The sequence below is a fragment of the Vombatus ursinus genome, unplaced genomic scaffold (genome assembly GCF_900497805.2).
Source record: "Vombatus ursinus unplaced genomic scaffold, bare-nosed wombat genome assembly UNPS02014781.1, whole genome shotgun sequence".
NCBI lineage: Eukaryota > Metazoa > Chordata > Mammalia > Diprotodontia > Vombatidae > Vombatus > Vombatus ursinus.
Genome location: NW_020954559.1, coordinates 41974573 through 42002252, shown reverse-complemented (window position 1 = coordinate 42002252; position 27680 = coordinate 41974573). Strand labels below are relative to the sequence as shown.

The following is a 27680-nucleotide window of genomic DNA, read 5'->3' as shown; positions in this document are numbered from 1 at the left end:
CCCCTACCCTTTTAAAAAACATTTTTAGGAATAAATTTGTGGAGTTTGACATGAAGCCTGTCTGTAAGAAATGCTACGAGAAGTTTCCGTTAGAACTGAAGAAAAGACTTAAGAAATTGGCTGAAACCTTGGGGAGGAAATAATTACTTTTTGTTTGTTTGTTTGTTTGTTTTTTAATTTCTTCCTTCATATGCAAAGATAAGGAAATGTTACCCGTGTTACTTGATTTCATTCACCCTCCTACAAGGTTTTATCCCATAAGAGTGAGGATTTAAAAGCTTCTGTACACAAATAGCTTCACAATGTTGTTATACTGTTCTTCTTTCCCTTGAAGAACTGTAACTTTTGTATGGCCATATTTAGGACACAGCTGAAATTCTGTATTTGCCTTCTCAACAGAAACTCATTTGTAGATAGACTGTACTTGCATAGCAAGTTTCATATGATTAAATTTAAATTAATTCAGGCAAAAAAAACCCTAACTTATTTTTATGAAAGTCTTAGTTTTTGGATGATTCAGCTACCAAATTTTGGAATAATTTTGAATCAGAGTCAAGAGAAAATTACTGCCATTGAGCAAAAATTAACAAGCAAATCTTAAACTTTTTGTGCATCAGATTAAAGATCTTGACTTTCAGGTTACTAAGACAAAAAACAAATTTATTCAGAATTACTTGAATTTTGCATTTTTCTGTTAAATGCAATAATTATCCTGCATGGTTTTGTATTTTACTCTTATTCTTTATGAATCTTAGTGCTTCATTCAGATACATAATATAGTAGTTAGGATATCTAGCAAATATGTATGCATTTTTTAAAATTTCTTTTTTTTTTGTGCAGAGAATTTATACCAGGTATTTGAAAATACATTATACTTTAACTATATTGGACATATGAAGTATTTTTTAATGTATTAAAGCAAGTATTCTTATCATGATTCTAGGCTTAATGTCAAAGCTATAGTCTTAGAATAGGACGTAAAACTCAATTTTATGTAATCTTGGAATGTTGACACTTAAAAACAGTGAATGTATGTATCTGTATTGGTCAGACTTCTTTTAATATTCTCTCTAATAGCTATGCTTTATATACAATCAAACACACTTTGCCTTAGAAAATTGCATCTTTTAATCACAAATTCTTGCTGCTTGGTACAATACCAAATAAAAAAAAAAAACCAAGTGAATTTAATTAGACTAGTAAACCCAAATTCCTTTACCATAGCCTTAAATATGTGGTTTTTTTTAATATGTTGCCAGCTAAAGCTCATGGAATTTACTATGTGTTGTCTTTCAGAAAGTGAGAGATGTACATATTATGCTTTAGAATTTCTATTTCAGTTTCACTATCCATTTAGATTCTTTTTTTTTTTTTTAACAGAAAGGAGGTAGAAGTGACCTTAGATTGGTCAGAAGCATTTTTGAAAAGGGGAATTTTAGCCCCAAAATAAAAGATACCCAACAGTTTCTCAACTTAACTTTCCATATGGATTTGTTACATAATAAAAATGCAATTCTGGGAACATTTTTAAAAATACTGCTATTTCTGTCATCAGGATCAGTCCAAGATAAAGTGCTCAAAATGAATTCTAGTGGGGAAAAAAATCAGTTTGCCAAAACATCGTTGGAAATTTTTTTTACAATTTTTCCATCTTTTGAATCAACTGACTGGGAAGTACTAGGCTGCCCTTGAATACTTTGAATAAGTAGTTGTTTCCCAGATAACTTTCACCGAGGTAAATTTTGGTAATGATTTCAAACTTGCTGCAGCAAATTACATGGGTTTTTGTTTTCAGTGTTTTAACATTATGGTAGCCCAAAGAAGTCAGCCTCATGTAAAACATAGAATCTATATGTAGTTTAAAGTTAAATGTGTTCCTTCAACTAGTATGTATTGGGTTCCTGTTATTTGCAAGTTTTAGGGTCTACAGATGCAAAAAGTAACTTTTGCAGTCAAACCTTAGATTATTCTTCCTCAAAACTGTGCCTTTATCATCTCAGATATGACCAGCAACATAAGACCTAGGAAATACTTTTTCAGTACCAGTCAAAAAGTTGTACCGAATTTTAAAAAATTAGTCTGGATGTTAAAAAGATCAACACAATCTTCAGAAGTCTTTGGCAGAGGAGAGACACAGAAAAAAAAAAGTATCATTGCAGGGGCCTAATCAGGACATATTTAACACATAAGTAGGCACAGTAAGTTTTTGCCTACTAGTACATCCCTAATAACTGATATTTTATCGTTAACAATTCATTTCTTTGTATTGAGCATTAATGTCCCCACCAGTCCTCATTTAAAATGCAGATTAATTGAGAGGGCTAATATCTCTTAATTCTCTAATGTAGATTTGCTTATCACACGCTAGGTCCTTCATGGAGGGAAGTATTAGAGTCACTGGCAGTGTGAGGGGAAGAGACTTTCAGGGAAGGGAGAGAGTTCTTGGGGAGGGAAATGCCAAAGACAAGCTGCCTGCTTGACAACTCTTGTCCATAGGACTTGTTCTGACCACAAGGATCCGTAACAGGTCAGTAAGGCGCTAGCTAAGATTCACAGTTTGTAGGACACCGTAGCAGTCTGTTCTCCATCTTTATCTTAGCATTTAAAGTCCTCTATGTGAGAAACTAAATGTTATGAAATAAACTATGGCCCTTACTTACACGAGTGGGTGCAATGTCTCTTAGAAATAAGCCAAATATATGTAGGGGGAACATGTTAAGGTAAAAGGAAAATTGACTATTAACACTATATTTGAAATAAGATATTATGTTGCCTTACCTATTTGCTAAAATAGCTCTTTCCAAGTGAAAGAAATTATAAAACAGTCTAATAATACACCTAAATATGTGACTTCTTTTAGATTGTAAGCCTGATGTCAGGGACACTAAATTAATATTTTAATGTCTTATTTAGCAGTATACCCTTGGTGCTTAATAAATGTTTATAATAATTAACAATGGCCTATTGTGCACTGTTTTTTATTTGAATGGTTTTGAGATACTATGAATCCTATTTTGATGGTGTCAAAGGGCAAGTAATGCTACTCATGTTATGTATGGGCTAACTATACACCCAAATATGCAGTAATATGCAACTATATACATATATATAATATACATATTATATGTATATATACATATAATTATATTAGAGAGTTATATTTATGGGAACATGATCTGACCCATGTTTAAACACATGTGTAACCCATGGCCCAGGATTTACCTAGGACCTCTTCAGACTTGAGTGACTTCTCATAAATCATTCTTTGACTTATTCTGTGGGCACATTAGCATAAAGCTTGTAGCTAGGTCTTTACAAAATGATTAAAAAAAAAAAAGGCTGTCTGTTCCTAAACAAGCACTTATACTAATAATATATCAAATAGAGTACCGATTTTCTCTTACCACACAGAAAATTCAGAATACAAAGAACTTATATCTGAGTGCCAGACAAGGAAAGCTTCATATAATGAAAATTATAATTCTGCCTAAACTAATCTACTTATTCAATGCTTTCCCATTTAAGTTACCAAAAATATTTTATTGAGCTAGAAAAAATAAAATTCATTTGGAAGAACAAAAAGTCAAGAATATCAAAGGAAACAATTTTTTTAAAATGTAAAGGAAAGAGGTCTAGCAGTACCAGGTCTTAAACTGCATTATAAGGTGGTAATTATCAAAACTCTGTGGTACTGGTTAAGAAATTAAAAGATGGAACAGTAGACATGCAATACAGAATGGAAATGATTATAATAACCTTGTGTTTGACACAGTTAAAGATTTAAACTTTGGGGACAAGAATTCACTATTTGGTTAAAAAATTTGTTAGGAAAACTAGAAAGCAGGCTGGCAGAAACTAAGTATAAATCATATCTTACACTATTTGCCAAGATACAGTCAAAATGGATACCTGACATAGTCATAAAAGGAGATATAAGTAAATCAGAAGAACATGAAATATATTATCTTTCAGACTTATAGATAAGAGAAGAATTTATGAATAAAGAAGAGATAGAGCATTGTGAAATGTAAAATGGATAATTCTGATTACATTAAATTAAAAAGGTTTTGTACAAATAAAACCAATGTAATCAAAATTAGAACAAAAGCAGAAAATTGGGGAAAAGATTTCAGACACACGAGGCTGTGTGTCTGAAAAGAGAAAGAGCAAAGAGTTCCCATCATATAGCCCTGGGTTGGGGACATTGGAAGGCTCAAGGAGCAGAGAATGTCGGTGGGAAGCTATTTTTATGCCAACCAGCCACATCATTTCAATCAGGATAGCTCAAAGTCAGGGATCTGAAGTCCCTAGCATTCTGTCTTGAGATGCCAAAAAGAGTCTTGAAGGCGATGAGAGAGGGACATCCTGGAGAAATAGGGCTCAGTGCAAAATTAAGGACCAAGGATGAGATCGAGCAGAGCCAACCACCCCACCCAAAAGCATGGCAGTGGGTAGAGCCTGGCTCTGGCACAAAACCCCATTTCAAGAACCAAAACCGGAAATAAAAGTAATGAGTTCTGTTTTGGACAAGTTAAGTTTGAGATGTCTATGGGGCCTTTACTTCAAAATATCCAATAGGCAGTAGGTGATGCAAAACTGTAGTTTAGGAGAGAAACTAATATAATAATAATAACTAGCATATATATGTATTTATGACTTTAAAATTTATAAAGCACTTAAAACATCATCTTATTTGCACAATATCATTGGGAGGGAGATGTTATTATTACCCCCATTTTAGAGATGACAAAACCAAGGCAGAGGTTAGAGATTAAATGACTTGCCCAGGGTCACATAGCTAGTAAGTGTCCAAGGCATGATTTGAACTCAGATCTTCCTGACTAGATCCTGTGCCTTATCCACTATACCACCCAGTTACCTTAAGACTAGGTCTAAATGTAGAAATCTGTGAATCATCTGCATAGATATAATTAAATCTCTTGTTTCTAATGAGATCACTAAGGGAGAGTTTGTAGAGAGAGAAGATAGGAGTGGAGATCTGTGCACCTGACCTTTAGGGGTATGATATGAATGATGATCCAGTAAATGAATTAGAGAAGGAACAGTCAGGTGGAGAACCATAAGAAAGCAGTGTCATGAAAACTTGGATCGGAGAGAACATTCAAGAGTAGAGGCAGCTAGGTGTCACAGTGGATAGAGCACCAGCCCTGAATTCAGGAGTTCAAATCCAGCCTCATACCAAACACTTGACACTTACTAGCTGTGTGACCCTGGGCAAGTCACTTAATGCCAATTGCCTAAAAACAGCAACAACAACAACAACAACAAAAAGCCAAGAGTAGAGGGTAGACAACGGTACCAAAAGCTACAAAGTTAAAAAGGATGAGAATTGAGAAAAGGCAACCAAATGAATGAAGTCAGAAGCCAGAATGCAAAGGATTCAGAAGTGAATGAGAAGAAATTAAGACAATGGGCAGAAGAGAACTTTTTCTGGGAGTTTGGCTGGAAAAGGGAAGAGATAGGACTATTGGCTTGAAAAGATGGTAGGATCTAGTGAAGGTTTTTTTAACTCTAGGGAGATCGGGCATGTTTGTAGGTAGGTAGGATGAAATAAGGATAGCTAGATAGCTCAGTGATTAGAGTGTCAGGGCTGGAGTAAGAAAGACTCCTCCTCCTGAGTTCAGATCCAGTCATTGCAACAAATTGTTCTCATCTGCCCATTCTGCCAGAGGAGGTCTTCACATGCTTGGGGTAGTTGAGGCCTGTTTATTACCTCAACCTGGTTTAGCCCATCTACCAAGACAGTGTGGGCTGTGGCCACTGTGCATGCTACGGCTTCTTGAAGACACAGGTGACAGTTGGGTGGCAGGTGGACACCTGAAAAGGGCTCAGCAAGCCCTCACATCAGAGGTGCTAGTCATCCCTGAACACCCTATACATCCCTACATTTCTGTATTTTACTGTTAGGGGAAGGATGTGACCTTTAACTTTAACAAATTAATAGCAACAATGTCCATTTTATTTAGTCTGAGTTTTGTTTGTTTCACTGTCCTATTTTGTATAGTTGTAATTACTGAGTATATTGTTATTTTGTGTCTGCTTTCCTCACTCCATTACCAGGCACAAGTTTGTCTACATTTCTTTTAATTCGTCCTGTTTTACTCTTGCTTTTGTTGGGTCGTCAGGTAGCTGAATGACCCAGGAAGCAGGAACCAAGGAAGATCTGAGTACAAATTTGGCCTCAGACACTTATTAGCAGGGTGACCATGAACAAGTCACTTAACCTTTTTGCCTTAGTTTCCTCAAATACAGAATGGGGACAATAAAAGCACCTACCTCTCAGAGTGGTTATGAGGATCTAGGGAGATAATCTGTAAAGCACTTAGTACAGTGCCTACTCTGTAGTAGGCACTGTATAAATGTTAACTATTATTATTATCCGTAGTTAACTGTTATTAATACATCAATGTATTAGCTATATAATAATATGATTTATATAATTAATATAATTCTATCTTAATGTAATATAATATAGCTTATATTTCTAATGATCTACTTTGTAATTATATATCTCATATTCATAATATAATTATACATATATCAATATACATATATTGTTATAATAATACAAGTAAGTTATGATATCTATTTTATATACTATTTAATTAATATAGTAATACATACTAGCTAATAATAGCTAATAACTAGCTATTATTTTCAAGTGTCCATTGCCTTGTGGGCAGGGGATGGGAAGGGCTCCAGCCCCCCACAGCAGCCACTCCTGCTGGTTTTTCTTGCTGCCCGGAAGCCAACCAACATCAAATGGACTAGTAGGAGTTTTTCTTTGGGGAACAAAGTGGAACAAGATTCATCCAGCCCTTCCTTTCCTCTGCTCCATTGCCCAGGTCCCATTGGAATGGATATTCACTCTGACTTAGATGTTCTCTCCACCCCTTTTCCCCACCCCCAACCCCAGACTTCCCTGAGATAATTCAGAGCCCAGATCCACCCCAGTCTTCAGGCCCACAATCTGACTCCCAATAGTCTAGTCTGGGAGAGGATGAACTATATAACCTCTATCTTGTAGATGGCAGAAGAGAACAGCTGACAACCAGCTGACCAGTTGAGATGATGCTGATCAGAGAACAGAGCAGAATATGAGACTGAAAGGACAGATCCCAGCTCAGCAGAGAAAACATTTCACCTAAAGTTATTGCGCATCCTTCATTTTTCAAAAGGACCAAGGGGCAGCTAGGTGGCGTAGTAGATAGAGCACTGGCCCTGAAGTCATGAGGACCTGAGTTCAAATCCGGCCTCAGACATGTAACATTCACTAACTGTGTGACTCTGGGCAAGTCACTTAACCCCCAATTGCCTCACCAAAAAAAAAAAAAAAAAAAAAAAGGACCAAAGACGTCACAGGTGATGTCTTCTCTGGGGAGTGAATTGGATTTAAGTGAGGCAGAATTGCACAGAGTCATCAGCCTCACTCTCTCTTCCAGAGCCACCAAAGTCTATTGACAAAAGTTGAGATGTGTGGTGAGGGCTCAGGATGCAGTGGATGATGACCTTGGCAGCTTTGATGCATGACCAAAATCTAAGAGCTCTACAACGCCTGCTTTTCAGTCGCCTCGATGGCCACTGGAACAATTTGTTCCCATCCACCCCATTCTTCCAGGGGAAGTCTTCTCATGTTTGGGGTAGACATCACCTAACTCATCAATGGGTTTGAGTCCTGTTAGTTACCCTCAACTTGGTTTAGCCTGTCTGCTGAGACAGTTTCCTGGGGTGTAGCCACTGCACATGCTACAGCTTCTTTGAGCCACAAATCAAAGCTGAGTGGCAGGTGGACACCAAAGATTGTATGAGCAGTTCTGAAAAGGGCTCAGGCAAGCCCTTGCACCAGAGGTGCTAGTCCTCCCTGAATACTCCATGCAATCCTTTACCCAAAGTATTCACCAGAGGATGGTGGTTCTGCAGTATTAGAAACTTGAATTTCCCTTGCCAGGTTTGTACCCTGACCACACATGTTTCATATATGTGTCCCCATTTCTATTAGTAATATGGTATAAGGGGGGGGGGATCTTTATTTTTCCCTTATTTTGTGGTGCTGTTTGAGCTAATATCTTTTGCTTTGAATTGATATGTTCTTTGATTGACCCAGTAAAAGAAACACATTGGTGGGGCCTTGTGATCAATGGTTTTTAGTGAATGCTGACTCATAAAATGTCTTGAACCTGGGGTAGTTTTCTGGAAGCATGGAACACTAAATGTTCCCCAATTATTTAGGACTTTACTTCCATAATGAGTTTTATAGCTAATAATAATAGCAATACACAGTTACATACTAAAGTACTATACTTACTGTAGCATATCTGATACAACCCTGTAAGGCAGGCATTACAGCTATTCTCATTTCATAGATGAAGATGTTGAGGTGCAGGGAGGTTTAGGGCTTTCCCATGGTCACAGAATTTGAACTCAAGTTTCTAGACTCAAAGTTCAGCATGCTATTTACTACATAGATTGTATCTTGGTATATTAGGTCCCAAATATGTAATGAATTTTGTTATTTTAAATTATATTTTTGTTTTTCTCTCATCTTTCTGGTTTTTATTAGTAATACTGAGATACTGGTGATTTTTTCTTATTATATATTTTCTTATTGATATTTTATATCTTGTTACTTTGCTGAATTGTTTTTTATTCTTTAGTGTTTTGTGAGTAAATTGTCAATTTTTCCTTTTTTTTCCAGTGTTTATTTCCTTAATTAGCCTTATTGCTATAGCTAGCTAGTAATTCTACAACTATGTCAAATAATAATGATGATGATCTTTTTTTCACTTCTGATTTTATTGGGAAATCTTCCAGTGTTTCTATATTACAATATTACTAGCCCTCTCTAGCTTATTTTTACATTTTAAAGTTGTATTGATGTCTTTTGTTTATACATAACTGTCATTTTCCAGTGATCTCCAACCTCTCCCTGCCATTCCCCAACCCAACCTCCACAGGACCCTCTCATAAAATAGAAAAAGCTATTAAACAAAACCAATTTATAACATCTGTCTTGATCTCATTCTTGTTTGACACCCTAGATAGTCTCTTCTCTCCAAATTTTCTTTATTTTCTCCTGGTTCTCTTCCTATCTGTTTGACTCTTCCTTCTGTCTCCTTTGCTAGATCTTCATTCAGATCATGCCCACTAACTACTGATTGGTATTTTCCCTAAGGCTGTGTCTTTTCTCTTTTTCCTCCATATGAAGTATTTTTTTTTTAAATGAGGCAATCGGGGTTAAGTGACTTGCCCAAGGTCCACAGCTAGTAAGTGTCAAGTGTTTGGTTTGAGGCCGGATTTGAACTCAGGTCCTCCTGACTTCAGGGCCGGTGCTCTATCTACAGTGCCACCTAGCTGCCCCCATATGAAGTATTCTTAATCTTTTTTTGAATCATGGACCCTTTTGAGTAGTCTGGTAAGACCTATGGTCCCCTTCTCAGAGTCATGTTTTTAAATGCATAAAGTATAATACATAGGAAACCAATTATATTAAAATAGTTATGTTTTTTATTTTTAAATATCTCAAAAATTGTTTTAAAAAACCTCATGTTAAGGCCCCTTGTTTTAGAGAATTGCTTAGAGCAGTGGTGCCAAATTCAAAATTGAAATGGAGCCATTAATCCATGCATAAGGATTCCCGTGGGCTGAAAACTGACTTGTTAAGAACATAATGTTATCTTTGTTTTATTGCATTTACATTTATTTTGTTAAATATTCCCCAAATACATTTTAATCTAATTTGGACTCATGGGCTGTGTTTGACATCTCTGGCCTAGAATAGTGAGTTTAAGTGACTTGCTCAGGAGTCACAGAGCCAGTATCTATCAGGGGCAGGATATGAACCCAAGTGGGGTCAGACATGACTGAAAAACTACCTGAACAACAACCATCAAACCACTCCAGTATTTTTGCCAAGAAAACCCCAAAATGGGTTCACAATGAATCTGAAATGACTGTTTATTCACTAGGCTTTATCACTATGTAAATGAAATTACTCATCTAATTACAACTGCTGGAATTTGAGGACCTAAATCAGACATTGAAGGAAGACCATCTTCCCCTCTCTCCTATGCCCTGAACTTGTCCAAGCCTTGTTTCCCCTCTAGTAAAATTTCTCTGTCCTCTCCTGATCCAAGGTGTGTAGTTATAATAAACTCATCTATTCTAATGATAAAGGGCTTCTTTAGTATGTCCATTTTAATTATGGTCTTCTGGAGAGAAGGGGACTTAGGGTTAGCATAGGAGGGTTACAAACCCCATTAATTACTCCAATGGTAAAAAAAATTTAGACTAGTAGAAAAGTTATTTTTATAGTCAGGAAAACATTGCCTACTGCAACTAGGTGTCACAGACAGAGCACTGGGTCTGGATTCAGGAAGATCTTGGGTTCAAATACAAACTCAGACATTTAATAGCTTTGTACTGAGCAAGTCACTTAACCTCTGTCTACCTTAGTTTCATCAATTGTAAAGTGGAGATGATAATAGCATCCACCTCCCAGATTGTGAGGATCAAATAATATTTGTCAAGTGCTTAGTATAGTGCCTGGCACATTGCAGGCCCTTAATACTTATTCTCTTCTCCTTCCCCCCAGCCCTTTAGATGCAGGGCACTCTGCTGCTTTCATTGTGGGGTAAGCCACAATGAATAGGACCCTTCCACCTAACTAACCCTACAAAGTGCCTCTCCTAATCACCCTCTCTCGCTTGGACTACAGAACTGCTTTTCTGCCATAAAAGTGGATTCCTCCGGGTGAATTCTCCCTTTAACAAATCCCTGTCCCAGGAATTTACTGGTTTTGTGATCCTGGGGGTTCAATATTCTTCTCTGTAAAGGGGTTTAATAACTACACCCACTTCCCAGGGCTATTTCAAGGATCAAATGGGCTATATGAAAAGCTCTTTAAAACTCTCTCTTATATGCTAGCTATTTTAAAGTAATATACAGTTAATGTCTTTAAAAATTACTTATTTAGGGGCAGCTAGGTGGCCCAGTGGATAGAGCACCGGTCCTGAAGTCAGGAGGACCTGAGTTCAAATCTGACCTCAGAACAAACACTTGACACTTCCTAGCTGTGTGACCCTGGGCAAGTCACTTAAACCCAATTGCCTAAAAGAAAAAAATAAAATAAATTATTTATTTTTAGTTTTCAACATTCGCTTTTTAAGATTTTTGAGTTCTAAAATCTCTCCCTTCCCTCCTCTCCCCGCTCCTTAAGACAGCATGAAATCTGATACAGACTATAGATGTACAATCATATTAAACATATTTCCATATTAGTCATGTTGTGAAAGAAGAATCAGAAAAAAAAGGGAAAAAAACAGGCCAAAGAAAAGAAAAAAAAGGGACTAGTATGCTTTGATCTGCATTCAGACTCCACAGTTCTTTCCCTGGATGTGGACAGCATTTTCCATCATGAGTCTTTGGGACATGTCTTAGATCCTTGCATTGCTGAGAAGGGCTAAGTCTATCAGAGGTGGTCATCGCAAGGTGTGGCTGTTACCGTGTACAATGGTCCCCTGGTTCTGCTCATTTCACTCAGCATCTGTAACATACAGTTTAAAGACAACCTGAATGAAGGTAGAACCGATGAGACTAGTCCTGTCAGATCAACGACACCACCACCTTGCTTTTCTTTTTAAAATTAAATATATATGTATATGTATATATGTGTATATATTATATATATATTTAGTGAAATATTTCCCAATTATATATTTTTAGCATTCAATTTTAAAAATTTTGAGTTCCAAATTCTCCCCCTCCCTCCTGCACGCCTTGAGAAGGCGAGCAATATAATATCGATTATACACTGTGAAGTCATCTTGCGTTATTTCTGCGTGGCTTTTCACTTTTTCCAAAGCACTTTCACATTCTCCCTGTCGGGGGGGGGGGTCCGTTCTAAGGGCGCTCCCACCCTATCCACGGCCCAGCTAGGGCCGGGCAGAGTCCAAGGGGGCGGCGGAAGGGCCAGAACTTGAATGGCTACAGGTCCCGAGCTAGCCTCCGGCCCAAGGACGTCCTCGGAGCCCGGCCCGCTCCCTCCCCAAGCTGCGGCCACGCAGACCCCGCCCCCGGCGCGCAGTCCGTCGTCAGTCAGTCAGTCCCTCGGGGCGGGATTCCCCGGCGGAATCGCCTCCGGCGGAATCGCCTCCGTCAGCGTTGCGGCGCGCAGCACTGACGCGACACGCAGATGACGTCAGCCCGCTGTTTAGGCCCCGGGGACGGTGGCGGCGTCACTAAGTTTGAGGCGCAACGAGCCCGGAGACGTAAGGAGAACGCTGCCGGGCTCCCCGAGCCGGACTGCCGGAGAGTCCACGGACTGCGTGACTGGGGCGATGAGGCGCAGCAAGGCCGAGGTGGAGCGGTACATCGCCTCGGTACAGGGCTCCGCCCCCTCCCCTCGAGAGGTAAGAGACGAGCTGGCGAACGGAGGGACAGACAACCTCTCTCTGAGTCCGAGGAGCTGGGAGCCCGGCTTCCCGGCCCATCACCGCTCACCCCCACCTCCGCCGCCTCTTCCTTTTCCCCCAGTGGCGCTTCGTTGAGCCGCCGGCCGCCCGCGCGGCGCCTGGGGCGGGGTGGCGCGCGCCAATCCACGAGGGTGGGCGGGGGAGGGAAGGAGGGAGATGGGGACGGCGCGCTAGGGCCGCCTGGGAAACGGGGAGAGGCGGGAGCTGTGGGGCGGGGGAGAGCGGCCCTGTCACCCCTCCCCCCTCACGCTGACCTTTACCTCTCGCGCCGCTCGTTCCCACGTCAGTGTTTATCTTGGGGGCCGGGGGAAGGCGGCGGCGGCGGCGGCGGCTCGCGCGTTCCCCCTGCTTTCTCCCGCCTCCGCCCCCGCCCATCTGCTCCCCTCTTCGGGCCGCGGCGGCGAGGCCCACCCGCTGCCGTTGATTTTCCCTGGGAAGGGCCGGAGGAGGAGGAAGGGGCCTCGCAGCTCCGAGGAGAGCGGCGGAGGCCCCGCCCAGCCCTCCATCCCTCTCGCTGGTCCCGAAAAGCGCGCGGGTCCGGCGCCTTTTCCAGTGCCCAGGCCTCAAACGGGCCATGACTCAGAGAGAAGGGGGAGTGGAGGAAGAAAAATGGGGGAGGGTTCTGGACCCCTGATGTACCTCGGGATCGGATGGTTCCCTGATGGGTCTTGAATGGTTGGCTCTCTATCAATATTCTGAGAAATACAGAAGCAGGGAGAGGAAAGCTGCCTAATACAGAGAGTACCGTGGTTGCATGTTCACACGGGTTCTTTTTTCCTCTCTGAGAGCTCTCTTTGAAACTTTTTTTTAAACCAGCTTTCTCTAAGGACTGTGTCTACTCTGTCCTAAATGCGTTTTAGAGATGCCTGTTGATGGTCCTTATTTTTAGATAAAAACATCCCAGAAGGGGTCTAGAGAGATCACAGAGGCCATCTAGTTCAGTCCTCTCATTTACAGATGAGGAAACTGAGGCCCTATGAGGCTAAGTGGCTTGCTGGAGGTCACACAGGTGAGTGTCAAGAGGTGGGATTTTATGTGACCCTGGGCAAGTCACTTAACCCCAATTGCCTTTAAAAAAAAAAAAAAAGGTGGGATTTAAATTGAGGTCCTCTGACTCCAGAGCTGTTTCTTTTGTACTGCCTAGTATGTTGATAATATTTCTTTCAAATGTCTTATGAAAAAGAGTTAGCACTAGGAACAGCTTGACAGGTCATGCTTTACAAACCTTAAGCAGTATTTAACTAAGGCTATAGCCCAGGTTTTTAGCTCTCTAGGCTTGCATATTCACATGTGTAGCGGTTGGCTTCTATTGATATAATATGAAAGGCAGACTCACCCATTCAAACAACACTTCTATTGAAATTCAGCCTTTGTAAGGGTGGAAGCATTATTTTGTGGCTTAATCATTTCTGGTCATGGGAGTTAATTTTAATCAGATGTTGTCCTAACAACTAGCTGGAATTAAGTATCCTGAGAGATTTGATAGATAAGTGGAAAGTATTTTATTTTGGACTGTACCCAGAAAGTAAGGATTTTCTGGGTTTTAGGCTTTGGGTATCCTGAGAGGTAGTGTAAAGGCCTTGGGGTTTGGGGAAAAGGTCACAGAAGAAAAGATTCCCTTTAAGAAATGGAGATTTCTGCTTAATAGTTTGACTTAGGGGGCAACACTTTATGGAAATGACCGTATTTTGGGGATGTTGCAGCTCCCAGGGATAAGTAGGGATTTTACTGTTCAGCCCTTCTCTCTCATTCTACCTGCAATACAAGGGGAGTCTAATCACTAATCATAACCTTCTAAATCTTGACATTCTGAACATAATGCTCCTTACCTCTCTGTTCTCTATCACCCAAGCCATTGGGACTTAATTCTCTTTGTCCTCATTGTGACCCGAAGCTTGTATCCAATGTCTACTCATTTCAATACTCTCCTTACCAGCGTAGAGTCTTGGAGTTTAAAAGGTTCGAAGGGGTTACCTAGTCCAACTTCCTACCTAATCAGGAATTTCATTTCAATATAAGAGACATTTTTTAATTCCTTACTCTAAACTAGGCTCAAAGGGAGATCAGAAGATAAATAGGATGTGATCCTTCCCCCAAGAGGCTTATAATTTAGCTCAATATCATTGATAAATGGTTTCCCTGTTTTTCTCTGAACATATTTTAATGGTGAGGAGGTAACCCATTTCATTTTTCAAAAGCAGAAAATCTGTCTCCATTTCATTTATACTAATTCTGCTTTTTGCAACAGTAAGCCTTCTTTCGTATCTGTGAAAGATCTTATACTTTGGTTTAGCTTTCCTGTGTATTCTACCTCCTTGGAACCAGTCCCAGGGGACCTTGGCCCTGGATCTTCTATTTTTACTATCTTAAGAAATTAATTGATTTATAAACTGTAACCACAAGACATTCTGAACTTTTTGTTCCCTGAGTTTTCCTGGCATGCTGGATTCAGCAGTCTGTTACACCTGATGTCTGACTGACGAGAAAATATATGTGAATTCAGAAATAACACCTTTTAGGGTAAAGTAATTAGAAATGCTCATAGAAGAAAATTATATAGGATCCAGACCAGATACCACTTATGCTTTCTAAGCTAATATTTTACAAGAGTTCCCCTGCTCTAGTTTGGACTTCATGGTTCTTCTTAAGCACAAGATTGTTTCTTTTGCAGTCCTTGATGAGAATGACTGCTGCTGCTCCACAATATCCCACATGGCTGATTTAAGATTAGCCTGTCTGGGTAACTCTGGACCAAGCTCATTGGAAGATATGTTCTCAATTAGGAAGCTTCTTGATTATATGGTTCATTTTTGGGAGATATTCTTCCAAGTATCTCCATCTTTAGCCAAGTAGGTAACTAGTCTTCTGTCACTCAGAACACACAATAATTCAACCCGTTATACTGTTCACTCCAAAACCTCACAAAAGACAATACTTTTTCTAATATAAAAAACTTGATGATAGTTCTGCACAAGTTAAATATCCCTAGTTCAAAGTAAACTTCTACTTAGACCATGTTCTATTATGTATCATTTTCATAACTTTGATACACCAGTTTTGATCATGTAACTCCGCATGTTTCCTAGAACTGAACGTACTATTCTAAATGTAATCTGAGATCAGTAGAGATTGGTATAGAGCTATTATCACCACTCTTGGATATTATATTTAAATTAAGGAATCCTAAGATTGCATTAGCTTTTTAAATAGCTGCATCACACCATTAACTCTAAACTTTGTAGTCAGGTAAAACCTCAGATCTTTTTTTCATATGAACTGCCCAAACCAGGTTTCTCTCAATTTATATCTATATGATTTATTTTTTAACCTAAATACAGAGTTTTGCCTTTTATTAGTTGTTTCATATTGTTTGGGCCTGTCATTCTAAGTTTTGCAAAGCATTGTATGTACATTATCTCATTTGAGATTCAAAACAACCATGTGAGGTAAGTATTATGGGTATTATGCCCAATTTACTGATGAGGGAACTGAATCCCAAAGAACTTAGGTGACTTGTGCATGATCACACAGCTAGTGATTGTTAAAAGTGAGATTCGAACCCAATTACTTCTGGCTCCCAAGTCTACTACACCATTCTGCGTCTCTGGGTAAGCCACTTAATCTTTCTATGTTTTAAGGTACCTTCTATCTCTAACAGTCTACGGTTCCAAGATCTCTTTGGACCATTTCCATAATCCTGTTTTGTGTCATCTACAGATTTGATGAGCATACCTTCTATAAAGGTCTTTATCTAAGTTGTTGGTTAACAGTAGAAGAACCAGGTCTGTCCCTTGATTAAAAAATATGTTTTATTTTGAAATAAAAATTTTCATCTTACTATCTTTTTTCTTTTCTTTTTTTTTTTTTTATTGCCTTAACATTGCTTAGTCAGTTGATGCAGCCTGATCTTTCAAGGCATTCAGAAATTCTGGTCCTTCTGGTGTTTAAAAAAAAAAAATATTACCCCACTGGAGCTTTCCTTCCAGATTGATACCAATCCATGATTCCATGAATTTGGAGGCAATTACATAGTCATTCAGTTCACATTTCACATATCATGAGACTTTGTAATATGCCTTGCTGGAATTAAGTTATGTGTAATGTCTGTAGCATTTCTCTGATCTAGTGATCTAGTTATCATATCGAAAAGAATTTAGTATTAGTTGTTATAATCAAAACTTTGATGGCTGCTTGTGAGCACCCCTTTTCTGTTTGCTCTGGAAGTGTTGAATCAAATCCCTTTAAGAGTTTTGGCAGGACTACTTACCTAGTTATGATTCTGAGGCTTATAGTGATTTATCCAGGGTCCCATAAGTAGGAAGTAGCAGAGCGCGTATTTGAACTCAGATCCTCTTATTGAGTCTAGCACCCCTTTGACAGCACCATACTGAGAAGGCAGCGGAGTATTACAACTACTCTGTGCTTTCTCTTTAACGTCTGTACGTGTTAGCCTACCTACCTTAAGTAGGGATCATATCTTCTATTTTGTGCTGATTAAAACTTTAGAAAAAGCCTTTGTTTTCTACTCTTTATCTTTCAGCTCTGGTTCATTTGGGCTTCACCCTTATATTTCTTACAGAGTTCCAGCCACTTTTGTACTAATTCTCTGTGGTATATTCTTGCTTCAGGAAATAGTGGAAGCAAGTATATTCTTGCTTCAGGAAATAGTGGAGTTAGTCAAAGAGAAGCTAAATAATTTGTTATATTGTAGGGAAGTTTCTTTTCTTTTGGATATATGGTTAGACTAGATGGCCATTGACAATCTCATACCCTTTGGTTCTGATTCTGTGATTCAGTGATACCTTAAATCTTTTGTACCTATCTTAAAAAAAAAGTCTCATTGGAAGGGTACCTGTGTCATCACATTAGGTTGTTTTTCTTAGATGTTGTATATTGGAATAATTTGTGTAGCCAAAAGTTTTTTTAAAAAAATTTGATGGCTTTCCACCCCTCTTGAGGCCCATAATCCATTTTTACATCATCTTTGAAGTTTTTAGAAATATATTCCTAATATCTGAGGTAATGTCTATGCCCTAACCCTCTGTTTGTTTGTTATTTTAAATGTTTTTATATACAATCGATTTCTTTCAAGGTTCTTGACACTTCTGCATTCTTAGCTAATTTTTGAAAAAGTCAGAATTTAAAGTAACAGTTAATTTTTTGCTTCTGCTTCTTTTAGAATTAAAATTTTCATCAAGGCAAATGAAGACACAGTTTCTTAAGTGATGGCAAATGTTAAAGTAGTTGAAGTTGTTCCCATCACTACAACATCTTAGCTCTTTGTTTTATAATTTCTATTAGTCCCCATCAAAGAATTTAGAGCTAAATGAGATCATAGAAGTTATCTGTAGGATCATAGATTTAAAGCTGAAAGGAACCTTATAAACCATATTGACTACTCCCTTATTCTCTGTGCCATCCCTCCTCCGTTTTATAGTAGTAAACTGAGGCCCGGAAGGGTTAAATGACTTGCCCAAGGTGACATACAGATCCAGGATTCAGTTCAATCCCAGTTTATTTTGACTTTAAATCCAGTGTTCTTCCCAGCATACCACATTGAAACAGTGCATTTTTTAAAAATAATTTTTGTCTTCTCCTAAGTAGTTCTGCTGTGCTTCTACCCTAAAATTCATGGATTTCCATGAAAGTTTATGCCTGCTTGACAGGTAGTGCTATTCTTCTACCACTTGTATTAGAGCCTGTTTGTTTGTACTTGGTTTTATTGTTTGGGGGTTGGGAGGGAACAGAGACAGGAATAATAGGCATTTTAATAGCATCTATTATGTGACAGGTACTGTCCTAAGTATTATCTCATTTGATCTTCACAATAACCCTGGGAGGTAGGTGCTGTTGTTATTATCTCCTATTTTATAGTTTAGGAAATTGAGGCAAACGAAGATTAACTGACTTGCTCAGAGTCACACAGCTGGTAAGTGTCTGAGACTGGACTTGAACTCCTGACTCCAGGCCCAGTGCTCTATCCACTGTACCAGCTAGCTGTTTACTGTTTGGGGTTGTATGGGGTGTTCAAGGAGTACTAGCACCTCTGGTGTGAAGGTTTGCTGAGCTCTTCTCAGGGTTGCTCATCCATCATTGGTGTCCATCTTTCACCTAATTTTCACTAATGGCTTCAAGAAGCTGTAGTATGTGCAAAAGCTACATCCTAAGTAAAACTGTTTCTGTAGAGGGACTAAACCAGATTGAGGGTTCAAACTCATTGGTGAGTTAGGGGGATGGCTACCCCAATCATTTGAAGACTTTCCCTGGCAGAATGGGTGGATGAGAACAATTTGTTCCAGTGGCCATGGAGGCGAGCAAAAAGCAGTCACTGGAGCTCTTAGATCTTGGTTATACGTCAGAGCCACCAAGGTAGTCCACTGCATCCCAGGTCACTGTCAAGTGTCCTGACTTTTGTCTTGCCAGTGGACTTTGGTGACTGTGGAAGAGAGAGTGAGGCTGATGACTATGTGCAGCTCTGCCTCACTTAAATCCAATTCATGAGCAAGACAAGATATCACCTGTAATGTCATTGTTTCTCTTGGAAACGAAGGACGATTAGAATTGTTTCTCTTGGAAACGGACAATTAGAATGAAGGCTGAACGGTGAGAATCTGTTTATTTTGGACAAGCGTACTGATCCATTGTCATAGCACTGCCCTGATTTTCATCCCTATTCTCACCTGTACCGCTGTGTGCTAATTTCAGGGTCATTTGATTATTTAAGTTTGATTGTTCACATATCCCTCCTCTTGGTTTTTCTCTTGAATTGCTGGGTACCTATTTCACTCCTGTAGTTCTTTTCTCTTTCAGAGCTGCTATATTTCATAGTCTCTGGTTTTATAGTTTTACTTGGACATTTAATTCCATCTCCCTTAAATTAAATAGAAGGTCCTTTTGATCAGGTCAGCAAGACTTTGCTGAACCTGTTCTTCCTTGTCTTCATGAGATGCATTCTGTCCCTTGCCAAGGAACCTGTTGTTCTGGTACTGTAAGTGATGGTCCAGAAAAGCAAATCCAATTCTTCAACATTCATCTATATAGCCAGCTGTTTACTTTGAATATTTTACTGACTTTCAATTGGAATAAAAAAGTGCCCCCTTAGGCCCTTCAATTTCTACTTAGGATTTTAGTTTTTATTGATTTATTCCAGTTTTCTTTTGAAAATATTTATTTCCACATCTATCAACAGAAATAAGTGGTTAGTTAATGGATTTGCCGAGTTTTGCATGCTCTGAACCACATCTTGGATATGTGCTTCAGGAAGAGAATGCACGTTCCTTAACTGTAACATTCCAGTATATACTGTGTACCCCTCAGTAGGAGGTCATCATCAACCATTACAGTTAGGTGTTGTCAGTGGTAAAAAGGATTCTTTCCATTTGCTAAATGCTTATATGGTAGTCTTCAGTGATATTTTTAGTATGGGATGTTGCTATGTTTTGTTTTTTTCCTCCACAGTGTTCAGGATCATTTATTTCACTTGAAAGCTGAATGACAATAGCAAAGATCTGAATATCATTCTTTGCTGGTCTCTTTTCCTTCCACTCAAGTCCTGTAGTCCTGAGTGTGAGGGACTGTCTGATGTTGGCAGCTACCAGGTTGAGTGCTGTGGCAAGTGTAGGGTAGGATCTGGGTATTTTGGAAGTCGAGGCAGGGGCTGTGGTAGGCAGAGTCGTGTGTACTGGGATGGGCTGGATACGGAGAAGCCCTGAGGCAATTGGGCAATGCTCTGTGAGATAAGCTGGGTACAAGGAAGTAGTCGGAGCTTGAGCTCCTGAGGCAAGGGGCGGTGCCACGTGGGAGTGGGATGGCAGAGGACTGAGTTCCCTCTGCTTAGTCCCCTCCCTATATGCAACGTCATCCCCAGATGCCTCTTGTGACCTTCCTGACTTCCTGGGTCCCTTTGTGCAGCACTGACCCAGACCCCTCCTCCCAGTGTCTGAGCCTGACTTCCTAGGTCACGTACTCTTGTCTATGCGTCATTCCCAGATGCCTCCTTCCTGTATCCAATCCTGGCCTCCTACGTCACTCCCTCCCCCTTGGTGTGCTAAACTCAGACAGCCCCTTCCGGTATCTGACCCTACAATCATTGGCTAGTAAGCGGGCTGGGGAGGAGGGGCTAAGTAGGTTTTTAGGAACAAGCTGGTCAGATCACACGTGCGCTCTCCCCTGGCTCCTGCCCTGTTGCTCTGGCCTTGCTGCTTGGGCTTGCTATGATGGCTTGCTGTGTTGGCCTCTGAATAAAGCTCTGGTGTTGGCACCTCCCGATGGCTCGTCTCTGTGTGGTGATCCGGCTGAGTACCGAAGACCCGGGTGTGGGTAAGACTCTGGTAGTGTGCTTCTTATAAGAGAAGTAGGTACTGGTGCACGGCTGGCAGAAGGTCGGCGTGCGGCCAGTACACCTGAGCAATAGGGATGAGAAGCGAAGAATTGTTTCCCTTGACCCTACCATTGGCCCTAGAGAGTACAAAAGGAGGGATGAATGCCTGTGGCTGGAGCCCAGAGTTACCGGGTTGACAGAAGCCTTCAGATTGGGGAACCTGGATCTCCCAGGACTTTTGGGCTTGGAATCAAATTTCTGGATCCCCCAGATGAAAGTATTAACTATGCAAAATGTAAATTTATCATTAGTGTTGTTCAGATCTCCCTTTTCTTCTGGATCGTAGTCTAGGAATGGACCAGGAGACAGGTTTTGGAAGAGGGCAGCCTATTCTGTTTCTTGCCCTTTACCCAGTCTCTGAATAGGTGGAAAGAACAGCTGTCACTGGTTGAAGCCCACATGTGGCTCCTAATTGAGGTCTCCTTTGGTTAGAGGCCATTCCAGCAGTGCTTAGGGCTGCTTGGTGTGAAGTCACCACTGTATTGCTCCTGTGAATTCCTGGAGGGGAGAAAGGCTCAAGGCCTCATAGTGTTGGAAAAAGAGATACTTGCTCTGTAGTCAGTCTTTCCTCAGCTTTAACTTGCAAGTAACCTTGAAGTCAGGTCACTTGACATTTGTTGACTGGTCAGTTCATTCAAGTGACCTGAATAGGTGACCTGGATTGAACTTTCCAAGATGATATGTCTAGCCTCAAGATCTGGTGTCAAGAGCTGGCTGACCATGAATCACCTACAGGTGCATATGTCAATTCCCTTGCCATAACCAAGACGGTTTTCATTCATGGAACACTTGAGAATCTTTGAGGCAAAGTGTCCTGGGGTCCCACACAATTTTCAGAGTTTCTCATCAGGTTCCAAGTAGCAGAAAACACCAAAATCAGAAAGTCAAATTTACAAATAGTTATCTAGGAGAATATTCTCAGGGTTCAGGTCATGGTGCATGAGATTGTTGCCATGAAGAAAACTCCGTTTCCTGCATAATAGATCTGGCCTCCTGTAAGTTACTCAAACAGCTTTCCTTTCCACATCAGATCAAACACCACAATTATGAAACTAGAAGATATATAGGAATAAATAATAGTAATGATGCACAGGGATGGTCAGAACAGAATGTGTGTCTCTGAAGAGTGCTTCCTACAACTCTTCTCAGCTACTTAAGGTTCAGCTTTTCAGCTATAACCTTCATAGCACTTGACCACAGAACTTAGGTGTTTACCACCTTGGGGTCATATTTTTGATGGAATTCCTTGACTGTGACCCTGTTAGGTAGCCCATGTTCCAGCTCCGTATCCAGCATCATCTTGAAAAACTGGTTGGTGCATGCTTCTCGGAGTTAGCCTCCAACATCTGGGGACCTTAGACTCTACTCTAGCCTTAGGCTCAGTTTTTTTTTTTTTAATCAGACATGTCCCATGCCCCCAACACACATGTTGCTCTTTCTTTAGCTAGTCAGTACTTAATCTATTTGTGAAGAATATTATACATATAGTCTTACTCCTTTTGTGTGATTTACTTGCCAGACTGTTTTAATTGCTTTTGATTCTCTTCTATGTCATTCTTTTTCTCCTTGGATGGTTTTCTGGCTTTCTTTGTAAAAATTAAATTCCTATTTTATGTAAAGCCTTATATTATGGATTTATCATCTGTCAAAGAATAATGCATCTCAGCCAGAAATGCAAACAGAACACTCCCCCTCCTGAAGGTGATTGAATTCATCAAACATTTTTTATTAAGGATCTGAAACATTAGGCATAGGGGAATTACAATATGAGAATAAATCAGACTTTGATCCCTGCCATCAAGAACACCTACTGGAATAATTCCTTATGTGTGTAGTCTTCAGGATCTTAAACTGAATCAATCTTAGTTTTCCACTGAGACTCTTTCTGACCTTCGCTATGTCAAACCCAATCCCTGCCATATTCCTTTTCTCTTGTTTTTAAATCACTGATTATTTTTGCAGAAAGTCATGAATGATGAGATTCCATTACAAAGGCAGTTGTCACTTTATGCCATGTTTTTAGAAATTCTGTTGTAAAAGATGTCATTTTCCTGGAAGAGTAATGTTTTAAATGAGGATTAATATTGATGGAATTTGGCATTAAATAAATCACATTTGACCATTAAGTTTTAAAGACAAAAAATAAAATGATCAATGCCTTATTCTAAAGTCTATAAATAAATCATTCATAGGGAAAAGGCAGTACCATGTAATTAGAAACAGCATTGGATTTGGAAATAAGAGGATCTAGGACCAGATCCAGCCTTTGCCCTTGTCACCTATATGAACTTTGGGCAAATCACTTAACCTCTCTGGACATTAGTGTCTTCCTCTGTCAAATGAAGAGGTTGAAGTAAGTATATGACCTTTAATATCCCTTCCAGCTTCAAATTTATGTTGATCCTAAAAGACGTGACCTTGGACTCAAAAATACCTGGGTTCATATCTTCTGACACTTCCCAGCTTTGTGACCATGGGCAAATTTCTTTTAAGAAATGTATTTTTTCTTAACTTAAATAACCAAAGACAGAGCATTTCCACATGCAAAGTGGAACAAAAAGAATGTTATATGAAAATATAGCAGTATAGGAACTCTTCCATACATCTTAATTTTGGGGGGGGAAAAAGGATGTAATAACTTCAACATAATACTTTCAAAATAGTCCTTGTCTCTGCTTTCTTCTGAATTTCTTCTTATTCTGAGCAGTTAACTACAAAAAAGTCCAATTTCAGTGACTGCCTTTGTTTTTTTTTTCTTGGCATTATTATTGTTAGCATCTAAATCCCTTTCCAATCCAAAAACAGACAAAAATCCTTATTAGAAGTAAGCATGGTGAGACAAAATAAATCTCATTATGAAAATGTGTGTTTCTTTCTGCACTTTGAGTTCACTAATACTATCAGAAGGTGGCTACAAAGCTTCATTATTATTCTTTGGAGTTGTGATTGGTTACTGCTCTATAATCTGTTCTTAAGTCTTTCATAGTTGATTTTATGTTCCCTATTGTTTTATAAGTTGTTCTTCTGGTTCTGTTCACTACAGTTTTTCCATCAGTTCATACAAATTTTCCCAGGATCTTCTGCAAATGTCTTTCTGATAATTTCTTATGGTGAAACAATGTTCTGTTACATTCATATACCACAATTTGTTCAGCTATTCCTCAATTGATAGACACCTGTTTAGTTTTCAGTGTTTTTGCTTTGTTTTTCTCTATTAAATCTGCCTTTTAGGATACATTCTTTGAATTTGAAATTTGTTTTGCTTGAAACTATTCCCTCCTTGGTATTAATCTTCCCTTTTAACTTTTTCCCTTCCCATCCCCACCAGTTAAGTTCAATGTATTTTTACATTAAACTTTTCATATGTATGTATGTTTGTCTAGTTTTTCCAGTGTGTTTGTCTTCATACTTTGTCCAGTGCAAGGTTCATTTTTTTCCCTTTTTAAAAACATTTTCAGTTTATTTATTTTAGCATTCTTTTCTTTTTAAATTTTGAATTCCAAATTCTTTCCCTTCTTCTCGCCTCATCCTCACCCACTGAGAAGGCAAACAATATGATATCAATTATACAGATTTTCCATATTAAGCATATATTTTTTTGAAAAGCAGTAAATGAAGTGAGAAAATGATATTTCATTTTATACTTAGAATTCATCAATTCTGTCTATGGAGGTGGGTAACATTTTTTTTTCATCATGAGTCCTTTGGAATTGTTTTGGATCATTGTATTGATCAGAATAGACAAGTCTTTCCCAGTTGATCATTATTACAACATTGTTGTTACTAATTACAATGATCTCCCTGTTCTCACTTTATTTTACATCAGTTCATAAAGTTCTTGCTATGGTTTTTTTTCTGAAACCCCCCCCAATCATTTCCCACAGCACAATAGTACTCCGTCATAATCATTTACCACAACTTGTTCAGCTATTCCCCAATTGATGAGCATCCCCTCAATTTCTAATTCTTTGCTACCACAAAAAGAGCTGCTATAAATATTTTTGTACAAACAGATTCCCGTTTCTTTGATCTCTTTGGGATATAGATCTAGTAGAGATATTGCTGGGTCAAAGGGTATGCACAGTTTGATAGTGCTTTGAGTGTCGTAGTTCCAAATTGCTCTCCAGAATAGTAGGACAAGTTCATTATTCCATCAATAGTTCATCAATATACCTATTTTTCCCTCATCCCCTCCAGCGTTTGTTATTTCTGTTAGGTGTGAAATGGTACCTCAGTGTTATTTTAATTTGTCTTTCTCTAATTGGTAGGGATTTAGAGCATTTTCCATATGACTATAGATAGTTTTAATTTCTTTTTCTGAAAACTGTTCATATACTTTGATTATTTATTAATTGGAGAATGGCTCTTATTTTTATAAATCTGACTCAGTTCTATACTTAGTATATATTTGAGAAATGAAGACTTTATCAGGGAAATTTACTGTAAAAATTTTTGATATTACCTCATTGTGTACGTTTCCTTTCAGCAATGTAGTTTTCTTGATTATTCCTTTTAATTAAGTCTATTTTTGCTTTTTCTTTGAGATTATGATTGCTGCCTCTTCCTCTTTTTTTTAGGTTAGCTGAAGCATATTTGATTCTGTTCTAGCCCTTTATTTTAACCTGTGTGTATTTTTCTGTTTTGTGTGTCTCTCATAAACGTCGTTTTGTTGTATTTTGGTTTCTAATACATTCTGCTATCCACTTTCATTTTATGGGCATTCCAGTTAAATAAAAAAAAACTGAGTATCATCCAGACGAGTGTTTTATTTAGCTGTGCATGCTGTTGAAAAGCAAACTGGATTCAGGGCTTTTGGTAGCCAAGAACCCAGAACTTTGGTTTTTATCCAGTTAATGTACAGTTTGGAAGGAATGAAAAACAGGATGAAAAAGTTGACGCTAGGTTTCTTACTGGAGAATAAAGTCTAGAGACAAATCGAGTGAAGGTGAGAGTTGTCTGGAGGGAATTGGGAAGACAATGTGGAGGAGACACTGAGGAGAGAAATCTTGTGACTTCCAAACTCGGGTGACTTTTGAGACTTACCTTCGCAAATGGTCGATAAAGGTATTATGTAGTCAATAATGCTATTTCAATATTACAGCGAGTTGTGATTCACATTTACAGTTGTGATTACTGTATTTTCCCCCTCCATCTCATTTTCTTCTTCTCTCCTTCTTTCTCTTTTTATCCAGTAGCTCCTGAGAAGCCTATTGTGCTTCTAACCACTGCCTCCCTTAATCTGTCCTTTTTTTTATCATTCCCCCCCTTTCCTTATCCCCTTTCCCTCCTTATTTCCATATTGAGTAAGTTACATTTCTATAAACACCTGAGTGTGTATATCTATTCTTCTTTCCTTGAACCAATTCTGATGAGAATGAGATTTAAGCATTGCCCACCATCCACCTATTTTGCCCTCCATTGTAAAAGCTCTTCCTTGTATGCCTCTTTTATGTGAGAAAAATTTCTCCATTCTACCTCTCCCTTCCTCTCTTCTTCCAGTACATTCCCCTTTCTCACCCTTCATTTTTTTGGAAATCATTCTAAAAGAATTGACTCACATCCATGCCCTCTATCTATGTAAAACTCCTTTTAACTACCCTAATAATGATAAAGTTCTTAGGAGTTACTGGTATCATCTTCCTATATAGGAATGTTAACAGTTTAACTTTATTGAGGCCCTTATGATTATTCTTTCATGTTTACCTTTTTATGCTTTTCTTGAGTCTTGTGTTTTAATGTCAGACTTTTTATTCAGGAATTTTTTTTTTTCATCAGGAATGCTTGAAAGTTCTGTTTCATTAAATGGTCATTTTTTTTCTCCTGAAGGATTATACAGTTATCCCTTCCACACAGCAAGGGTTAGGAGCACAGCGCCTCTGTGATCTGGAAAATCTTTGTAAAATTTTTTTGGCCCTCCTTTTATGCTAGAGACGAAATCTGAGTTTTTCGTTTTTCTTTTTTCTTTTATGGGGTGTTTACAGTACCTTATTGTAAAATATGGGTTGATATATATTATTATACATATATTTTATGATTTTATGCATTTCTGAGTTTCTAAACTTTTTCTGTCTCATCTGCTGGCCTTTGTGTATCATCTGCAGCTTCTGCAAAACTCCCCCAAAATTTCCATTTAATTTCTTTTGCTGATCTGTGATATGTCGAAACTGCAGTAGAGAAAGTTGCGATGTGAAAGGGATAACTGTACTCAGTTATGCTGGGTAGTTGATTCTTGTTTGTAATTCTAGCTCTTTTGCCCTTTGAATATCATATTCCAAGCCCTCTGCTCCTTTAACATGGAAGCCACTAAATCTTGTGTGGTCCTATGGCGCCACAATATTTGAATTGTTCCTTTCTGGCTGCTTGAAGTTTTTTTTCTCTTTGACCTGGGGGCTCTGGAATTTGGTTGTAATATTCCTGGGAGTTTTCATTTTGGATTCTCTTTCAGGATGTGATGAATTCTTTCAGTTTTTACTTTACTCTCAGGATCTAAGATATTGGGGCAGTTTTCCATGATAAGTTCTTTAAATATGAATGCTATTTATTTATTTATTTTTTGATCATAGCATTCAGGTAGTCCAGTAAATTTTATTTTATTTTATTTTTTTTTGGTGAGGTAGTCGGGGTTAAGTGACTTGCCCAGGGTCACACAGCTGGTGAGTATCATCTGTCTGAGGTTGAATTTGAACTCAGGTCCTCCTGACTCCACGGCTGGTGCTCTGTCCACTGCGCCACCTACCTGCCCCTAATTCTGTTTTTAAGGTGTTATTTCTTCAGTATTTTTTTGTGCCTCTTTTACTAAGCTGTTAATT

General features: G+C 38.9%; 2 protein-coding genes across 5 annotated transcripts in view; both read left to right on the top strand.

Annotated features, from left to right (window-relative positions):
* Positions 1-1477, top strand: part of LOC114046253 (LIM and senescent cell antigen-like-containing domain protein 1) — a 208919-nt gene extending 207442 nt beyond the window's left edge. For all 4 annotated transcript variants that reach the window (XM_027866528.1, XM_027866530.1, XM_027866529.1 and 1 more), the window contains one exon: positions 29-1477. In XM_027866528.1, the coding sequence (XP_027722329.1) occupies positions 29-143 (115 nt within the window). In that variant the 3' untranslated portion in view covers positions 144-1477. The remainder of the gene's footprint in view (positions 1-28) is intronic.
* A 10768-nt stretch (positions 1478-12245) lies between these two features.
* LOC114046167 (E3 SUMO-protein ligase RanBP2-like) overlaps positions 12246-27680 on the top strand; it is a 76362-nt gene continuing 60927 nt past the window's right edge. The window contains exon 1 of the mRNA XM_027866411.1: positions 12246-12428. Coding sequence (XP_027722212.1) covers positions 12357-12428 — 72 coding nt within the window. The 5' untranslated portion in view covers positions 12246-12356. The remainder of the gene's footprint in view (positions 12429-27680) is intronic.